Source organism: Diaphorina citri, unplaced genomic scaffold (assembly GCF_000475195.1).
Source record: "Diaphorina citri unplaced genomic scaffold, Diaci psyllid genome assembly version 1.1 scaffold722, whole genome shotgun sequence".
Lineage (NCBI taxonomy): Eukaryota > Metazoa > Arthropoda > Insecta > Hemiptera > Psyllidae > Diaphorina > Diaphorina citri.
The window spans coordinates 217064-234058 of NW_007378155.1; the positions used below are offsets into that span (position 1 = coordinate 217064).

Here is a 16995-nt window from a genome sequence, read left to right on the forward strand (position 1 = left end):
AGAAAGAAGAATTGGTTAGATAAGACAATGTTGAAAGCTAAACGCAAACTTAAAAGGAATAGAGCCAAAGCTGGTGCTCACAATGACAATAATTCCTCAGAACAAGGAATTTCTACAACCAAAGTCTTTACTCTTTGTGCACCCGCTATTGCAGAATTGAAGAAAATCACACGGAGGTCAAGTGGTTCAAATGTTAAAGCCAAAGCAGAAGCATTAGATAGTTCAACTAAAATTGACTTGGGATTTACAGGAATAAGTCGGGATAGTCTAAGACAAAGTGTGAGGATAAGTGTAAATTCAAATGTTGAATCTAAGAAAGGAACAAGAGACAAACTTGAAAGGAAAAATGACATCTCCACTAATCAAACAACTGAGGTCCTAGTTGTAACCAAAAAGAAGAGAACAAAGAAGAAACTCAACAAGATCAAATCTCTACGTACAGTTAGCAAGAGAAATGAAACAATCCATCGTATGAAAAATAAGAACAAGCTGAAGAAGATACGAAAAGTGGTCGAAAAAGAAAAAGCGACAGAGACAATGATTGAACCGCAACCAAAAAGAAGAGAACAAAGAAGAAACTCAACAAGATCAAATCTCTACGTACAGTTAGCAAGAGAAATGAAAAAATCCATCGTATGAAAAATAAGAACAAGCTGAAGAAGATACGAAAAGTGGTCGAAAAAGAAAAAGCGACAGAGACAATGATTGAACCGAATAATAATGAAATAACATCTGAGCCTATGAGTATCGAAAGCAATCCAATACAACCTAAGAAAAGGGGTAGAAAAAGGAAGTGCAAGAAACACACTGATGAGCAGATCACTCGGAAGTCTGTATTGCACAATGAATCGGTTTCTGAAGAAAAAGCACCAGAAAGAAAGCGTAGAAAACTTGATCTCACCAAACAAGACACCGAATCAACAAAAACCTCAAGTAAAAAGTTACGAAAGAAAGTTCTACTTCGAAAAGGCAAAAAGCTCCGTGCTTGCAAACTTCTGAATAGTCCAATAATGCGAAGCAAGCTACGCCAGTCTGTCCGCTTACGAAGGCAGCCCGAGTTGCGTCAAAGGAAGAGAAACCTAGGAAATGAAAGCAATGATGAAACGTTAAAACGTGAAAAGAAAAACGTTGAAAAGATTGAAAAACTCAAGAAAGAACCGAAGTCAAAAAGTGCTGGAAAGGCTAAGAAAGCCAAATCTAAATCCGGCAAAATGCTGCGACGAAAGACTTATAAAAAGAGCAAATCAAAAAAGCAACAGACTGAAGAGTGTCAGTCTCAATCAATAGAAGTCAACGAGATAGTAACACCAAATTCTATAACTGAAGAGGTCACACCTTGCAAATCAAAGCCACCAAGCCAAGCTTCTCAAGCCCAATCACAAGAACTTACTGAAATGGTAACATCAAAATCGGAAATCAAAACGGAAAAAATAGAAGCTAAAGAAACACTAAGACAAAACAGGATACACGACATTCATCAAGCTATAGCCGAGCAAATCTTGAAGAAAAAACACGACAAAGTTAATGCCCAAGATAAAACCAAAGAAGATATAGAAACAAATAAAAACAAACTAGTCGAAGGAGGAAAAGAAAGTGTAAGAAAAATGAAGAGAGGCAGGAAGCCCCAAGTTGTTGAAGAAATGATATTGAAAATGGAATCGGAAATGAACACAACACAGAACGATGTTTACGATTTCCAAGATGAAATCCAGCCTGTCATCAAACGATTCAAAGAAGAGCCTGGAACAAATGAAAAGCTGAATAAAGAGGAGATTCCAGTAAAACAAAATGACCTAGAAAAGGGTAATGATTGGATTGTCAGCCCTAGTGAAACAAATACATCAGTCCCAGAACAGTCTACCAAATTGGAACTTGATGTAGCGGAACAAAATCAATGGGATATAATCAACCAAGTTGCAACACAATATTATAATCCAGCCAAAGCAACACCAAGGAAACACAGAAAAGAACCATCAAAGCCCGACCGGCCTCAAAACAAGGGAAGTCTGTACAATCTGATCCAAAATATCAAAACGGAGATCAAAGACAAACAAATCAAAATGGAAACTACGAAAAGTTTTCCTCCTAATGAAGAAAATCGCAATAAAGCTCTTCAAGAAAATAGAAAGGTCAGAGATAAACTCACCAAAGAAATCGTTTTGGACACAAACGAACTCACCATCACTGCATGCGGGACAGGATCTCGTGAAGACATATCCATCGTAGAAACCAACGATGCCACCGGTGGTTGCGATGAGGCGTTTAACGCTCATCTGCTTAACTCGATGGAAATAAAGAAGGAACAAATGCGATACTACGAATCTGATCTCAAAGATAAGGCAGTCCCGCAGAAGTGTCCCCTATGTGAGAGGTTCTACAAGAGTGTGTACCGTATGAAGGAGCATATGAAGAAGCAGCACAAGGGGCAGCTATACGAATGTGATTGTTGCACGGAATACTTCATCGATAGGATAGCGTACGAGGAGCACGTTAGACTCCACGAAGGCGGGATCATATGCCGTCTGTGTGGGGAGAAATTCGAGAAGTCCCTCATGAGAGATCACCTCGTCACGCACATCCCTCCCGAGCACCGGGGGAAAGTCAGTGACGCCTTCTGTGAAACATAAGAACAAGCTGAAGAAGATACGCAAAGTGGTCGAAAAAGAAAAAGCGACAGAGACAATGATTGAACCGAATAATAATGAAATAACATCTGAGCCTATGAGTATCGAAAGCAATCCAATACAACCTAAGAAAAGGGGTAGAAAAAGGAAGTGCAAGAAACACACTGATGAGCAGATCACTCGGAAGTCTGTATTGCACAATGAATCGGTTTCTGAAGAAAAAGCACCAGAAAGAAAGCGTAGAAAACTTGATCTCACCAAACAAGACACCGAATCAACAAAAACCTCAAGTAAAAAGTTACGAAAGAAAGTTCTACTTCGAAAAGGCAAAAAGCTCCGTGCTTGCAAACTTCTGAATAGTCCAATAATGCGAAGCAAGCTACGCCAGTCTGTCCGCTTACGAAGGCAGCCCGAGTTGCGTCAAAGGAAGAGAAACCTAGGAAATGAAAGCAATGATGAAACGTTAAAACGTGAAAAGAAAAACGTTGAAAAGATTGAAAAACTCAAGAAAGAACCGAAGTCAAAAAGTGCTGGAAAGGCTAAGAAAGCCAAATCTAAATCCGGCAAAATGCTGCGACGAAAGACTTATAAAAAGAGCAAATCAAAAAAGCAACAGACTGAAGAGTGTCAGTCTCAATCAATAGAAGTCAACGAGATAGTAACACCAAATTCTATAACTGAAGAGGTCACACCTTGCAAATCAAAGCCACCAAGCCAAGCTTCTCAAGCCCAATCACAAGAACTTACTGAAATGGTAACATCAAAATCGGAAATCAAAACGGAAAAAATAGAAGCTAAAGAAACACTAAGACAAAACAGGATACACGACATTCATCAAGCTATAGCCGAGCAAATCTTGAAGAAAAAACACGACAAAGTTAATGCCCAAGATAAAACCAAAGAAGATATAGAAACAAATAAAAACAAACTAGTCGAAGGAGGAAAAGAAAGTGTAAGAAAAATGAAGAGAGGCAGGAAGCCCAAAGTTGTTGAAGAAATGATATTGAAAATGGAATCGGAAATGAACACAACACAGAACGATGTTTACGATTTCCAAGATGAAATCCAGCCTGTCATCAAACGATTCAAAGAAGAGCCTGGAACAAATGAAAAGCTGAATAAAGAGGAGATTCCAGTAAAACAAAATGACCTAGAAAAGGGTAATGATTGGATTGTCAGCCCTAGTGAAACAAATACATCAGTCCCAGAACAGTCTACCAAATTGGAACTTGATGTAGCGGAACAAAATCAATGGGATATAATCAACCAAGTTGCAACACAATATTATAATCCAGCCAAAGCAACACCAAGGAAACACAGAAAAGAACCATCAAAGCCCGACCGGCCTCAAAACAAGGGAAGTCTGTACAATCTGATCCAAAATATCAAAACGGAGATCAAAGACAAACAAATCAAAATGGAAACTACGAAAAGTTTTCCTCCTAATGAAGAAAATCGCAATAAAGCTCTTCAAGAAAATAGAAAGGTCAGAGATAAACTCACCAAAGAAATCGTTTTGGACACAAACGAACTCACCATCACTGCATGCGGGACAGGATCTCGTGAAGACATATCCATCGTAGAAACCAACGATGCCACCGGTGGTTGCGATGAGGCGTTTAACGCTCATCTGCTTAACTCGATGGAAATAAAGAAGGAACAAATGCGATACTACGAATCTGATCTCAAAGATAAGGCAGTCCCGCAGAAGTGTCCCCTATGTGAGAGGTTCTACAAGAGTGTGTATCGTATGAAGGAGCATATGAAGAAGCAGCACAAGGGGCAGCTATACGAATGTGATTGTTGCACGGAATACTTCATCGATAGGATAGCGTACGAGGAGCACGTTAGACTCCACGAAGGCGGGATCATATGCCGTCTGTGCGGGGAGAAATTCGAGAAGTCCCTCATGAGAGATCACCTCGTCACGCACATCCCTCCCGAGCACCGGGGGAAAGTCAGTGACGCCTTCTTCAGAAGACTGCTCAAAATTCCACATCTAAGGAATTAAACGACAAGGCAGCTTCGAGTGACGACACGAAAACGACACAAAACACTTCTCAGTCCATACAAATGGTACCCATTGATGACAGCTTGAATTTCGAAGATCCACCGAAAGGACATGAACCAGATAAGCATGGAATAAGGAATTAAACGACAAGGCAGCTTCGAGTGACGACACGAAAACGACACAAAATACTTCTCAGTCCATACAAATGGTACCCACTGATGACAGCTTGAATTTAGAAGATCCACCGAAAGGACATGAACCAGATAAGCATGGAATATCCGAAAAGAGCGACGAATCCAGTTCTCCATTTATGGAAACGAGAATACTTATACCTTGTTAATCCTGCTGGAATAGGACTGAAAAGTCCCTTTACCCCAGCAGTTTAACCAAGGTCTCATATTATATTTTCACACTTATGGGTAAAAACTGTAGATAATTCATGAGGAGGAGGAGTAGGAAAGTTATTTTTTTCTTCTAATTTACCAGGATTCGAATACTAATATACCAAAATTTGAATCCCTCTGTGCAATGACTAGAAAAACTATAGATAATTTGTAGACAAAAAGTTTCTTCTAAAATTGACTGTACAAAACGAAGAAAATTATATTTTATTTGATTTTTAAAAATCCCAAGTTTCAAAGATTTTATTTTTTATTAAAAGAGAGGTTTATTATTTTATTTTTTACTATTTTAATTACAAATTTTACGGAAAAGTTTGACTGTACAAAACGAAGAAAATTATATTTTATTTGATTTTTAAAAATCACAAGTTTCAAAGATTTTATTTTTTATTAAAAGAGAGGTTTATTATTTTATTTTTTACTATTTTAATTACAAATTTTACGGAAAAGTTTTTCATTTATTTCATTTTATCTCTTGTTCATTTTTTTATTTTAGATATTTTAGGGAATAAGATTTTTTTCAAAGTGTAATCTATTTATTTGGAATAAATTGATTTTTTATATTGTTATCTACTTAAAAGCATTTTGTTTTTACTTTCTATTGGAGGGCACGGTTAGCTTAGTGGTAACACGCTTGCCATGCAGAAGGTCCCGGGTTCGAATCCCACCATCGACAAAAAATGCACACTCGTATTTCGATTGCTATAATTTCAACGGGTTACTTTCTAGTGTTCTCGTGTTGACCCAGCTCCTAAATGGGAAGTATTGTGTCTCTTCTCGCCCATTTGATGAGGGACATACTAAAGGATGGGTATGCTACAACACAGATCACATGAGTCTGATGTCAGTTGTTTCATTTCTACGAAATAAAAAGGGTGGTTTAGAAATTTTAAAAATAATAATCGGTACAAGTACAAACAAGACATTTTTTTTTTTCGTACATAAAGTAGGTAAAACGAGTGTATTTTTTTATACAGTATAATATGCAATGATAAATATTTACTAGAATAGATTTTTGGTATACATAGGTAAACGGTACAAAATATGATTAGAACGAAAACCAAACAAAATACGTAAATTAAAACAAATAATCTAAGGTTGGGATAGGACTCAAAAGAAATAAGAAATAATACTTTTGATAAATTGGACAGCATACTAGTTTCTCCTACTTCAGTCTGATTACCCCCTTCTTTTCCCTGATTCCCTTCCCCTACTTTAGCCTCAATCTCTCCTATTTTCTTTTCCCCTACTTTATCCTCCATTTCCCCTATTTGTCCCTCGAATTTCGTGTGCATCATAATAATGTGTCTCTTCAGGTAATTCTTGCGGCTCGTGCACTTCAAACAAATGTGACACTGATACTTGAACCCATTGTGCATGTTCATATGGATCTTATAGTCGCTGAGCCGGCTGTACTTCTTATCGCACACGTTACACTGGTACGCGATTCGCTCATGGATCGCCAGATGGCGCTTCAGATTCTGCAACAGGCTGAACCGCTTGTCGCACCGATCGCATGCGTAGAAGACCTTGTCCCCGCGGTGTTTAAGAAGGTAATGCCTCAGCATGTTGGAGCGGGGACAGAACGTGTCCGCGCACAGGTTACACTGAAGTTTTATCCCGTTCCTCTTCAAGTAATGCGTGAGCAGCGCCGTCTGTTTCTTGTTGAAGAAGGCGTCACTGACTTTCCCCCGGTGCTCGGGAGGGATGTGCGTGACGAGGTGATCTCTCATGAGGGACTTCTCGAATTTCTCCCCGCACAGACGGCATATGATCCCGCCTTCGTGGAGTCTAACGTGCTCCTCGTACGCTATCCTATCGATGAAGTATTCCGTGCAACAATCACATTCGTATAACTGCCCCTTGTGCTGCTTCTTCATATGCTCCTTCATACGATACACACTCTTGTAGAGCCTCTCACACAGGGGACACTTCTGCGGGACTACCTTATCTTTGAGATCAGATTCGTAGTATCGCATTTGTTAAAGAACCGAAGTCAAAAAGTGCTGGAAAGGCTAAGAAAGCCAAATCTAAATCCGGCAAAATGCTGCGACGCACTAGTTTCTCCTACTTCAGTCTGATTAACCCCTTCTTTTCCCTGATTCCCTTCCCCTACTTTAGCCTCAATCTCTCCTATTTTCTTTTTTTACAGTATAATATGCAATGATAAATAATTACTAGAATAGATCTTTGGAATAAATAGGTAAGTACAAAAAATGATTAGAATGTAAACCAAACAAAATACGTAAATTAAAACAAATAAATATAAAGTGGGATAGGACTTAAATAAGAAATAATACTTTTTAAAATTGGACAGCATTAAGCAGAAAGGGTCCAGTCAACAGAAACCAATTTTCAAACCACCTAAAAATTGTGTAGCTGCTGTAGCTACTAGGTATTTCCCTTATGAATCTCATGATCGAAGATATTTTTATAGAACATAGTACAAAAAGAGTTTTCAGAGATCTATGATCTATTAACAGAAACGAACCACTGAACAAGGGGAACTGGGAGTAAAATCTTTCGGTCGATTAAAATTTACATATATATTTTGAATGGTTCTTTTCTGCTTAATGCTGTCTAATCGTGGATATAAATAAATAATGCTTTAAAAATAATAAATAATTAAAACAAAATAATGTAGGTAATTCATAATAACATAAAATCTTGACAAAATCGTTTTAGGTCAGGACGAAAAGCAGGATTGTTTCTGGAGTTCATGGAATGAAAAGATTGCAAGGAATAGAAGTAATTAAGTCCGTACATTATGGAATATGGAATGTCAAGCCTCAGTTATTTACACTGAGGTTTGATAGAGGCAACTGTAAATGCAAAGGTCTTATCGACTCGAAAGCGAAAGAAGGAAGACAGGATAGGAAAAAGCCAGCCGTTCCGAGAACGGTAGAGGCAACTGTAAATGCAAAGGTCTTATCGACTCGAAAGCGAAAGAAGGAAGACAGGATAGGAAAAAGCCAGCCGTTCCGAGAACGAACCTAATCCGTTTAGGATAAAATCCGCCCCAGCCGGGAACGAACCCACCTACTGCTTGCTCAACACAATTAAAATTCCTTCCAGGAGAGACGTATGATAGAACCTGAATTTAACCTTCAGTTTTTAGCCAGCCTAGTTAGCTCGGTGGGTACGTCTGCCTTGTAAGCGCTAGATCGCGGGTTCGATTCCCGCCCGGGGCGGATTTTATCCTGAAGGGATAATGTTCGCGTTCTCTGAGGGTCGGCGTTTTTCGTCAGCCTCTCAATCAGCTCTAACTAGGGTGATGGCTTTGGGCTGACATTTGGTTTTGGCTACAAATTTTACGAACGGATGCCCTTCCCTCTCAACCTTTGCTATTTCTTTAGCAAGGGAAATTCAGACTGGTATACTCCCTGTTTAACGTCCCCCAGCCAACCGTATCTTTAGTAACTCAATAAAAAAGAAATGAAAAATAGAAATAGGTATTCCATTCGTTTTTTATTATTATTTTTCGTACCTAGGTAGGTAATTTCAACGAAAAATCATAGAGATTTAGGTAGGTAAGTAGGTATAATACATGTATCTCCGTACAGGTACATAGTACATATACGTACCTAATTACCTATCTACCTAGATAGTTTTAGGCATAAGTAATTATTATTAAATTTATAATGACAAAATACCTATGACAAACATTGGACGGAGCATTACTGACTTGCCACTTGCCAGGCTTCGAGAAAAAATATTGCGTAAAATAGTGGATGTGCCAAATTTGCAAAAAAAAAAATACGCAATGAGAAATGTACAAAAAACGCCTGGAATAAGCATTCAAGCGCACGCAATGCATTTTTGTTCGAAAAACTCCTCATAAAGCGCCTTCAGTTTTTTTTGCGGCTAAACGCATGACATTTTCTGTGTGTTTTTGGTGGATGTGGCTAGTGCACTTTCACCTCATTTCTTCATTCGATCATCGACCTTACAAGTGAACATTTGAACAAATTTGTGAACATTTTTTTAATTTTTCTACTGCTCGAAAACACTTATCTAGCGTTTGGACTGGATTTAGAACACTGTGCTTGGTGCCCTGATAAGATCTGTGTTGAAATCGGGACAAAGGAGCAGTGATTTCAGAGAACTTTCCAGTTGAAACTTCTATGAACAAAATTCTGGTGAGTGTATCCATTTTTTCATCTTTCTGTTCTACTCTTGCATGGAAACTTGAAACTAGTCAATTTTTCCCCACAGGCAGAGTCAGGCTAGCATAATCAGAGCATTTGATAAGATTTCCAATTGGTTTTGTTGTTTTGTCTCAACTTTTTGTAACTTTTCCTCTTTTTCAGTGGTTTTCAAAATACACTTGTTGCACTTGCACTGTACAATAGTGATAACTGATAACAAGGCTTCTTATCAAACTTTTTGAAACCCTGAGGCCAATTCCTCCTTTAGAATACAATCTACTGTTTAAGTGGTCTAAAATTGGTCACAAAATGGTGTGTGTGTGTTTTGCTGTTCCCCACAGGCAGAGTCAGGCTAGCACAATCAGAGCATTTGATAAGATTTCCAATTGGTTTCGTTGTTTTGTCTCAACTTTTTGTAACTTTTCCTCTTTTTCAGTGGTTTTCAAAATACACTTGTTGCACTGTACAATAGTGATAACTGATAACAAGTTAACAAGGCTTCTTATCAAACTTTTTGAAACCCTGAGGCCAATTCCTCCTTTAGAACACAATCTACTGTTTAAGTGGTCTAAAATTGGTCACAAAATGGTGTGTGAGTTTTGCTGTGTTTAATTAATTAGAAGTTGTTTAATGATTTTCATTATTAAGTTAAGTTAACCTTCCTTTAATTTTTAAGCCTTTAAGCTAATGCCAAAATATCAGTCTTGCATGGTCTGTTCTTGAACTTGAAGCCACAATTTGTTCAAAGTATTTCTAATTCATAATTATCAGATGGGTAGGGATCACACACACCGGAGGGACGGACCCAGCTTGTTTTACCCACATACATACGTATCTACTGTACTTTGTCTTTTTAAGAAATAAAGGATGTTTTAAGAAATCCTTTTTTACCTACCTACCTATGTACCTACTCTCTTACCCTATGCATGTATCTTACTGCCGCTATTAAATAAAAAGCTTGTTCCTCATTTTGTTGTCACGTTCGTTCTTTTGAAGCAGTTTGCTCCTTCACACACAATCTTTGTATTCAGTCATCCTTGAAATTTACAACTTGTTTGTGTAATCATTCCACAGGAATTAACATAATACCGTATGATATCAACAGATTCTGTCATATTTTGTTCACGTAATGTGTTTTTCTTACTAGTTTCTAGTGGGTACTTCATTTCTGCCACTGAATTTATTTACCTAGGTTTCTAATTTATATATTTTGATACTTGGTTATCAGACTTATCAGGAAATTATTTAAATGAGAGGATAGTGTGATAATAGGGAAACCCGACGGCCTCATTCGGATCAACTCGGGTGTCATCGCGCACAAATACAACAAGTACAGTTTGAGAAACACGCGACCTTCGGTTGAAATCGGCAGTCAGTCGAGTGAGAAAATCCTCGAGATGATGCACCAAAAGTTGCATCTGAATTACAGCAACAGTTTGCTCGCCAACAGCAACATGGTGAAGAAGAAACAGGTCTCGTGTACGAGCACCAGTCAGACACAGCAGCCGACAGTAGAAACGCACATGATCTCATACGTCCAGCAGCAGCAGAAGGAGCGACTGTTCGATTTTCAGAATTGTAAATCCATCCGGGAAATATTACAGCAGTCTTCGGTCGACTATAGGCGACTCAGCCGACAGTAGAAACGCACATGATCTCATACGTCCAGCAGCAGAAGGAGCGACTGTTCGACTTTCAGAATTGTAAATCCATCCGGGAAATATTACAGCAGTCTTCGGTCGACTATAGGCGACAGACGGCGGCGTCTCCACATCTCAGATATTTGGACAGGTTTAATAATAACTTCAAAGTACAGTGTGATCTAAACGAGAGTTCCTCACATGCGTTCAATGATGATGTTGTGGAAGTAACACCTGATGAGACTGTGGGAGATGAATTCATTGATATTCTCCACATCTCAGATATTTGGACAGGTTTAATAATAACTTCAAAGTACAGTGTAATCTAAACGAGAGTTCCTCACATGCGTTCAATGATGATGTTGTGGAAGTAACACCTGATGAGACTGTGGGAGATGAATTCATTGATATTAATGAGCTGCAAGCGTTCATTCCTTACGAGACTTATCTGAAACATGTCAACGGGGAACGGACACTGTCGGGGAAACTGAATGACAAACCAAAACCAAGAACAGACACCCCCAACTATATTCGCATCGACAAGAATGTGTGCGAGATTCGGGAAAGTCGGGGAAATTGAATGACAAACCAAAACCAAGAACAGACACCCCCAACTATATTCGCATCGACAAGAATGTGTGCGAGATTCGGGAAATCCCTTGTCCGGAACAAGCCAGACTGACAGAAACGCGTACAAATCCAAGTTATTCGAGTAAAATGTCGCATGAAACGAATGCTGTCGGCACAGACCGTTTAAGTTCAGACAAAATACGTAGTCCTCTCCTTAGATCTCAAACCAAACAGAACCAAGTTCATGTCACTCTGAACAAGTCTTCTGACGCTCTTGATGATGGTGCCAAAGTGGACAAACCTGGCAAGAAGCTCAATGTAGGAAGAAGCAGTGAGATGAAAGTTGCCAGATCAAATAAAGCAGAAGACAACCAAGTAGAGGAAAGTGTAGTGGAATGTGTTCCTGAAGAAATTACTTCACAAAAAGCTAATTTGAATTCAAGTGAATGTGAGAAATCAGTGGAAACGAATGTCAAAGGAAATGTCAGCCTTGATAAGAGATGTCCGAAATATGTCAAAGATCAACAGGATAACAACGTTAGTGGCTCACCGAAAACCCCAGCTGCGCCACCAAAGGAAACGTCAGCCTTGATAAGAGATGTCCGAAATATGTCAAAGATCAACAGGATAACAACGTTAGTGGCTCACCGAAAACCCCAGCTGCGCCACCACAAAAGAAGCCAAGTCCAACCAAAGTAAACTTGCGGTCGTTTCGAAAAGCAACCTTTAACAGGTGTCCGATGTATAATACGACAAAGAACCAGAGCCATGGTGATGTACACAACGCAAATTCAAAACCTGATGATGATATTGAAGAAATTGTCATCAGTGACAGTCCAAGTAAACTTGCGGTCGTTTCGAAAAGCAACCTTTAACAGGTGTCCGATGTATAATGCGACAAAGAACCAGAGCCATGGTGATGTACACAAAGCAAATTCAAAACCTGATGATGATATTGAAGAAATTGTCATCAGTGACAGTCCAAACACAACTGTAGACAGATCTTCGAAAACACATCATCACCAAAGTATATCGAATAAATCGGAAACGAAATCTCCGAGCTCACGAAAATCCAATGTTTCTACTACAAGATCACAATTACCACATGAGAAAACTGCTGAAGAGCCCATAGATCGAATATCTCCCATTATGTTGTCGGAGATAATTAAAAACATGCAGCTAGAAGCTGATAGAACCAAAGAAGCAAGTAAAAAAGACACTTCACCAAACAAGATAGAAAGAATTTGTACTTCTGAAGATAAAAACGACTCATCAAACAAGACTTGCACCTCTGAACATCCACGAAAATCCAATGTTTCTACTACAAGATCACAATTACCACATGAGAAAACCGCTGAAGAGCCCATAGATCGAATATCTCCCATTATGTTGTCGCAGATAATTAAAAACATGCAGCTAGAAGCTGATAGAACCAAAGAAGCATGTAAAAAAGACACTTCACCAAACAAGATAGAAAGAATTTGTACTTCTGAAGATAAAAACGACTCATCAAACAAGACTTGCACCTCTGAACATAGAAAGGACTCAACTAACAAGACTTGTACTTCTGAGAATAAAAACTTAAGCGAGTCAACTAATAACGCTAACGAAGAAAGCAATGAAAAGTTAACAGTAGAATTTCTGAACATAGAAAGGACTCAACAAACAAGACTTGTACTTCTGAGAATAAAAACGAGTCAACTAATAACGCTAACGAAGAAAGCAATGAAAAGTTAACAGTAGAATTTAAAGACATGGATAGTGGTACTAGTTTGGAACCGTTTTTGAAGTGAAGTACCTAACTTTTATTGTCTTGAATTTTTCCTTAGTTTAGAACTGTAGATCTGTTTATTGGGCTATGGCAATGGAGGAACGTGCTTAGTTAGCTGGGAGGGTCGCGCGTCTGCCTTGTAAGCGCTAGGTCGCTGGTTCGATTTCCGCCCGGGGAGGATTTAATCCTAAACAGATAAGGTTCGTTCTCGAAACGGCTGAGTTTGTCCTATTCTGTCTTCCTTCTCTCTTCAATTTCGACACAATTAGACCTTAGCACTTATTTACAGGTCCCTCCATCCAAACTCTCTCTCAAAAAAAAGAAAAAAAAAAAAAAAAAAAAAAAACAATCCCCCATTTTGCCACGGCCATTATTAAAAAAAAAAAAAAAAAAAACAACAATCCCCCATTTTGCTACGGCTATTATTTCAGGGAGGATACGTCTTAGGTACCTAAATGCTATTATTTTTTCCTTCATTTTCCAGACTTCACTGTGATTGTGACATTGAGTTCCACCGATGTTTGAAGCGGGCCAACACGTTCGCTTCGGTGGGGGTGGGCATCATTTTCTTCAACATCCTACAGTCGAGGTGTTTCAAAGAGGAGTACCCGATAGTGCGCTGTATCCAATTGACAGGGTAAGCTTTTAGCCAGCGGCAATAGCACGTTGAAAACACCAGTTTCTAATGGATCACTGATGTTAAGCAACTTTCCGCGTTGTTGGTATCCGGATGGGTGACCATCTGGACAAACGCGTGCTGCTGGCTTTTCTTGGCTCACCCAGGCTGAGTGAGGTTAATGTGAGTAGGCAGGTAGGTTGTTGCCGAATGGAGGGTAAAACCCTCGTCACTAAAAACCTTAGCAGTTAGGTATACAGTGATGTTGAACCTAAAAAAAAAGCCTACCTAATAAGCTTGGAGGGTAGCGCCGGTAGCGCGTCAGCTTTGTAAGCGCTGGTTGCAAGTTTGACTACCGCCAGGTTCGAACCGTTCCCGGAACGGTTGCCTTTCCCCTATCCTGTTCCCCTTCTCTTTTCGATTTCGGGACGAACTAGACCTCCGCTGAGTCCGTTGTTACTTACAGTTCTGTTTATCAAATAGGTACATACATACTCGTACAAACATATCCTAAGTCGTTCTGTTTGGTGGAACAGGTCGACTATTCACAAAACCTCTCCACCAAGTTCATCAAATCTGTTAAAAAAAAAGGTCATCCCTAGAACCTTAAAGGATCACATTTTCATTAAGTTTTTTTTTTAACTTTTTCTTCTTCCCCATTTATTTCCTCAAAGTTTTCAACTTTTTTACCCGTTTTCCTCGCTCTTTTTTCCAGGAGGACTTGTGAGCAGTACGAGTTGGATAAGAGTAAGAAGAAGATTCACCAGTGGTTCGCCAATCCCAAGTTCCCCATTGGCCTAACAAGGCAGACGCACTATCAACTAAGCTAACTGCGCTGGCAATACTTATTCGTACTTGGCAACTCTTAACTTGATAACATGTTCTGGAGTTCTGTGCAAATCTCTTTGCAAAGACTAGTACCTATAAGTGACTTGAAAAGTTCCCCATATCTACCGAGACCTTGTTCCGGGAAACGGACGCCATCAAAATCGGGGTCGGGAGGTGATGTGTCCTAGGGTTCCCGGAATATCCTGCTATTCCCGGCTCAAAACGGAGGTGGAGAGATGAAGTTGAAGAAAACGAAAGAAAGAAGGGTTGGAGAAGGGAGGTTGTAGTTGTAGGATGAAAGATAACGCTCGCCGGTCTCAAATAAAAATAAATAGGAAAAAGGTGTACCTAATAGAAAAATAGACGAATAAGGTGATTTAGCTAAAAAATATGGTGTACCTACCTAGATATATCCGTATATCTTTGGTCTTCTTCTTCTTTTTCTTCACCTTTTCCCGTGTACAGACGGGGTAGGAAAAAGGTGTACCTAATAGAAAAATAGACGAATAAGGTGATTTAGCTAAAAAAATATGGTGTACCTACCTAGATATATCCGTATATCTTTGGTCTTCTTCTTCTTCTTTTTCTTCACCTTTTCCCGTGTACAGACGAAGTCGGCGTTTTTCGTCAGCCTCTCAATCAGACCTAACCAGGGTGATCGCTTTGGGCTGACATTTGGTTTTGGCTACAAATTTTACGAACGGATGCCCTTCCCTCTCAACCTTTGCTATTTCTTTAGCAAGGGAAATTCAGACTGGTATACTCCCTGTTTATAGTCCCCAAGCGAGACTAAGCTGGTCTACTCCCTGTTTAACGTCCCCCAGCCAACCGTATCTTTAGTAGGTAACTCAATAAAAAAGAAATGAAAAATAGAAATAGGTAGGTATTCCATTCGTTTTTTATTATTATTTTTCGTACCTAGGTAGGTAATTTCAACGAAAAATCATAGAGATTTAGGTAGGTAAGTAGGTATAATATATGTATCTCCGTACAGGTAGTACCTACATACGTACCTAATTACCTAACTACCTAATACATAGTTTTAGGCATAATTATTATTATTTATAATGACAAAATACCTATGACAAACATTGGACGGAGCATTACTGACTTGCCAGCTTGCCACTTGCCAGGCTTCGAGAAAAAATATTGCGTAAAATAGTGGATGTGCCAAATTTGCAAAAAAAAAAAAAAAAATACACAATAAGAAATGTACAAAAAACGCCTGGAATAAGTATTCAAGCGCACGCAATGCATTTTTGTTCGAAAAACTCCTCATAAAGCGCCTTCAGTTTCGTTTTTGCGGCTAAACGCATGACATTTTCTGAGTGTTTTTAGCAGTTTTTTTCTATTTTTTAAATTTTTTACTACCAAAATAGGTAGGTTTTTCCCCTCTTCGAAAGTAGTTGAGAATATGATGAGAATATACAAAAAGCAATAAGTTCTGTTCTGTAGGTAATGTGTTTATTTGGTCTCCCAATTCCAAAGCTAGTTTACCAAGTCCTCGTTCGAGGCCCATTTTAGAAAGTTAGCAGTTTTTTTTTCTATTTTTTAATTTTTTTACTACCAAAATAGGTAGGTTTTTCCCCTCTTCAAAAGTAGTTGAGAATATGATGAAATCCTGTTTAGTAGTGATAAGTTCTGTTCTGTAGGTAATGTGTTTATTTGGTCTCCCAATTCCAAAGCTAGTTTACCAAGTCCTCGTTCGAGGCCCATTTTAGATTTAAAAAGAAACCCAATTGTTCCTATTCAAAATGAGTTCCAAAAGTGACCAGAACGGTGGTCAAATGCACAATATTTCGTCTGAAAAGCTGGACATCTATAATATTAAACAAGAAACATTGGAGATTAGTGAGGATGCGAGTGATAGTAATAGTAAGAGCCCAAGAACGCGGCATAAATCTAGTCCGTCGCCGCGAGGTACCAGCTCCCCCCGACGCGCAGGCATGTCACCAAGACGCGGAACCCCCGTCGCGTCTCCAAGGCGACATATCACCACTCGTCAGAGAATAGACGAAGAATCCCCTAGCGACATCCGGATAGAGAAGGACAAGATCGTGATTAAGATCAATCTTAAGAAAATCAACCAAAAGAAGCGGAAGAAAAGTAAACGAAAGAAGTACAAGAAGAAAGATGGACGTCTCGTGAAAAGTAAGATATATAGTAAGGTGTCCGTCAATATTGAGAACAATGTGAACTACTCCATTAGTCCGGAGCCCGCTAGTGTTCCCGCTGTCGAGGCAAACGCAGAAACGGGGAAACCCGACGGCCTCATTCGGATCAACTCGGGTGTCATCGCGCACAAATACAACAAGTACAGTTTGAGAAGAACCGAAGTCAAAAAGTGCTGGAAAGGCTAAGAAAGCCAAATCTAAATCCGGCAAAA

At 39.1% G+C, this 16995-nt stretch overlaps 5 protein-coding genes across 5 annotated transcripts; 4 read left to right on the top strand and 1 right to left on the bottom strand.

The window, feature by feature from the left end:
• Window positions 1-549: 549 nt before the first annotated feature.
• On the top strand, window positions 550-4635 carry LOC108252670 (thioredoxin domain-containing protein 2-like). Its single transcript, XM_017445021.1, has 2 exons — window positions 550-674; window positions 2656-4635. Exons 1-2 carry the CDS (start codon window positions 636-638, stop codon window positions 4633-4635), a joined length of 2019 nt encoding a protein of 672 aa, XP_017300510.1. The 5' UTR covers window positions 550-635.
• Window positions 4636-5889: 1254 nt separating this feature from the next.
• Window positions 5890-7015, bottom strand: LOC103511516 (zinc finger protein 569-like). Its single transcript, XM_008476237.1, has 2 exons — window positions 6251-7015; window positions 5890-5895 (listed from the first exon to the last, which is right to left on the bottom strand). Exons 1-2 carry the CDS (start codon window positions 7013-7015, stop codon window positions 5890-5892), a joined length of 771 nt encoding a protein of 256 aa, XP_008474459.1.
• Window positions 7016-9160: 2145 nt separating this feature from the next.
• LOC113468397 lies at window positions 9161-13187 on the top strand. Its single transcript, XM_026825255.1, has 8 exons — window positions 9161-9175; window positions 10441-10808; window positions 10934-11006; window positions 11150-11380; window positions 11470-11965; window positions 12064-12094; window positions 12240-12683; window positions 13034-13187. Exons 1-8 carry the CDS (start codon window positions 9161-9163, stop codon window positions 13185-13187), a joined length of 1812 nt encoding a protein of 603 aa, XP_026681056.1.
• A 388-nt stretch (window positions 13188-13575) lies between these two features.
• On the top strand, window positions 13576-14904 carry LOC103511517 (phospholipase A2-like). Its single transcript, XM_026825259.1, has 3 exons — window positions 13576-13802; window positions 14497-14566; window positions 14722-14904. The coding sequence occupies exons 1-3, from the start codon at window positions 13621-13623 to the stop codon at window positions 14785-14787; spliced, it is 318 nt and encodes a 105-aa protein (XP_026681060.1). The 5' UTR covers window positions 13576-13620; the 3' UTR covers window positions 14788-14904.
• A 1106-nt stretch (window positions 14905-16010) lies between these two features.
• On the top strand, window positions 16011-16969 carry LOC113468398. Its single transcript, XM_026825256.1, has 2 exons — window positions 16011-16122; window positions 16320-16969. Exon 2 carries the CDS (start codon window positions 16364-16366, stop codon window positions 16967-16969), a length of 606 nt encoding a protein of 201 aa, XP_026681057.1. The 5' UTR covers window positions 16011-16122; window positions 16320-16363.
• Window positions 16970-16995: the final 26 nt, after the last annotated feature.

Bases quoted from the DNA above. Each gene is read 5' to 3' on its own strand.
- LOC103511516 (XM_008476237.1), bottom strand. From the start codon at position 7,015: ATGCGATACTACGAATCTGATCTCAAAGATAAGGTAGTCCCGCAGAAG.
- LOC113468398 (XM_026825256.1), top strand. From the start codon at position 16,364: ATGAGTTCCAAAAGTGACCAGAACGGTGGTCAAATGCACAATATTTCG.
- LOC103511517 (XM_026825259.1), top strand. From the start codon at position 13,621: ATGCTATTATTTTTTCCTTCATTTTCCAGACTTCACTGTGATTGTGAC. The intron at 13,803-14,496 runs GTAAGCTTTTAG...TCTTTTTTCCAG, and splicing joins CGCTGTATCCAATTGACAGG to GAGGACTTGTGAGCAGTACG. The intron at 14,567-14,721 runs TTCCCCATTGGC...TGACTTGAAAAG, and splicing joins AGTGGTTCGCCAATCCCAAG to TTCCCCATATCTACCGAGAC.
- LOC113468397 (XM_026825255.1), top strand. The intron at 11,007-11,149 runs CTAAACGAGAGT...GTACAGTGTAAT, and splicing joins ACTTCAAAGTACAGTGTGAT to CTAAACGAGAGTTCCTCACA. The intron at 12,684-13,033 runs CTCTGAACATCC...TAACAGTAGAAT, and splicing joins TCATCAAACAAGACTTGCAC to TTCTGAACATAGAAAGGACT.
- LOC108252670 (XM_017445021.1), top strand. From the start codon at position 636: ATGAAAAATAAGAACAAGCTGAAGAAGATACGAAAAGTG. The intron at 675-2,655 runs GTCGAAAAAGAA...ATACGCAAAGTG, and splicing joins TGAAGAAGATACGAAAAGTG to GTCGAAAAAGAAAAAGCGAC.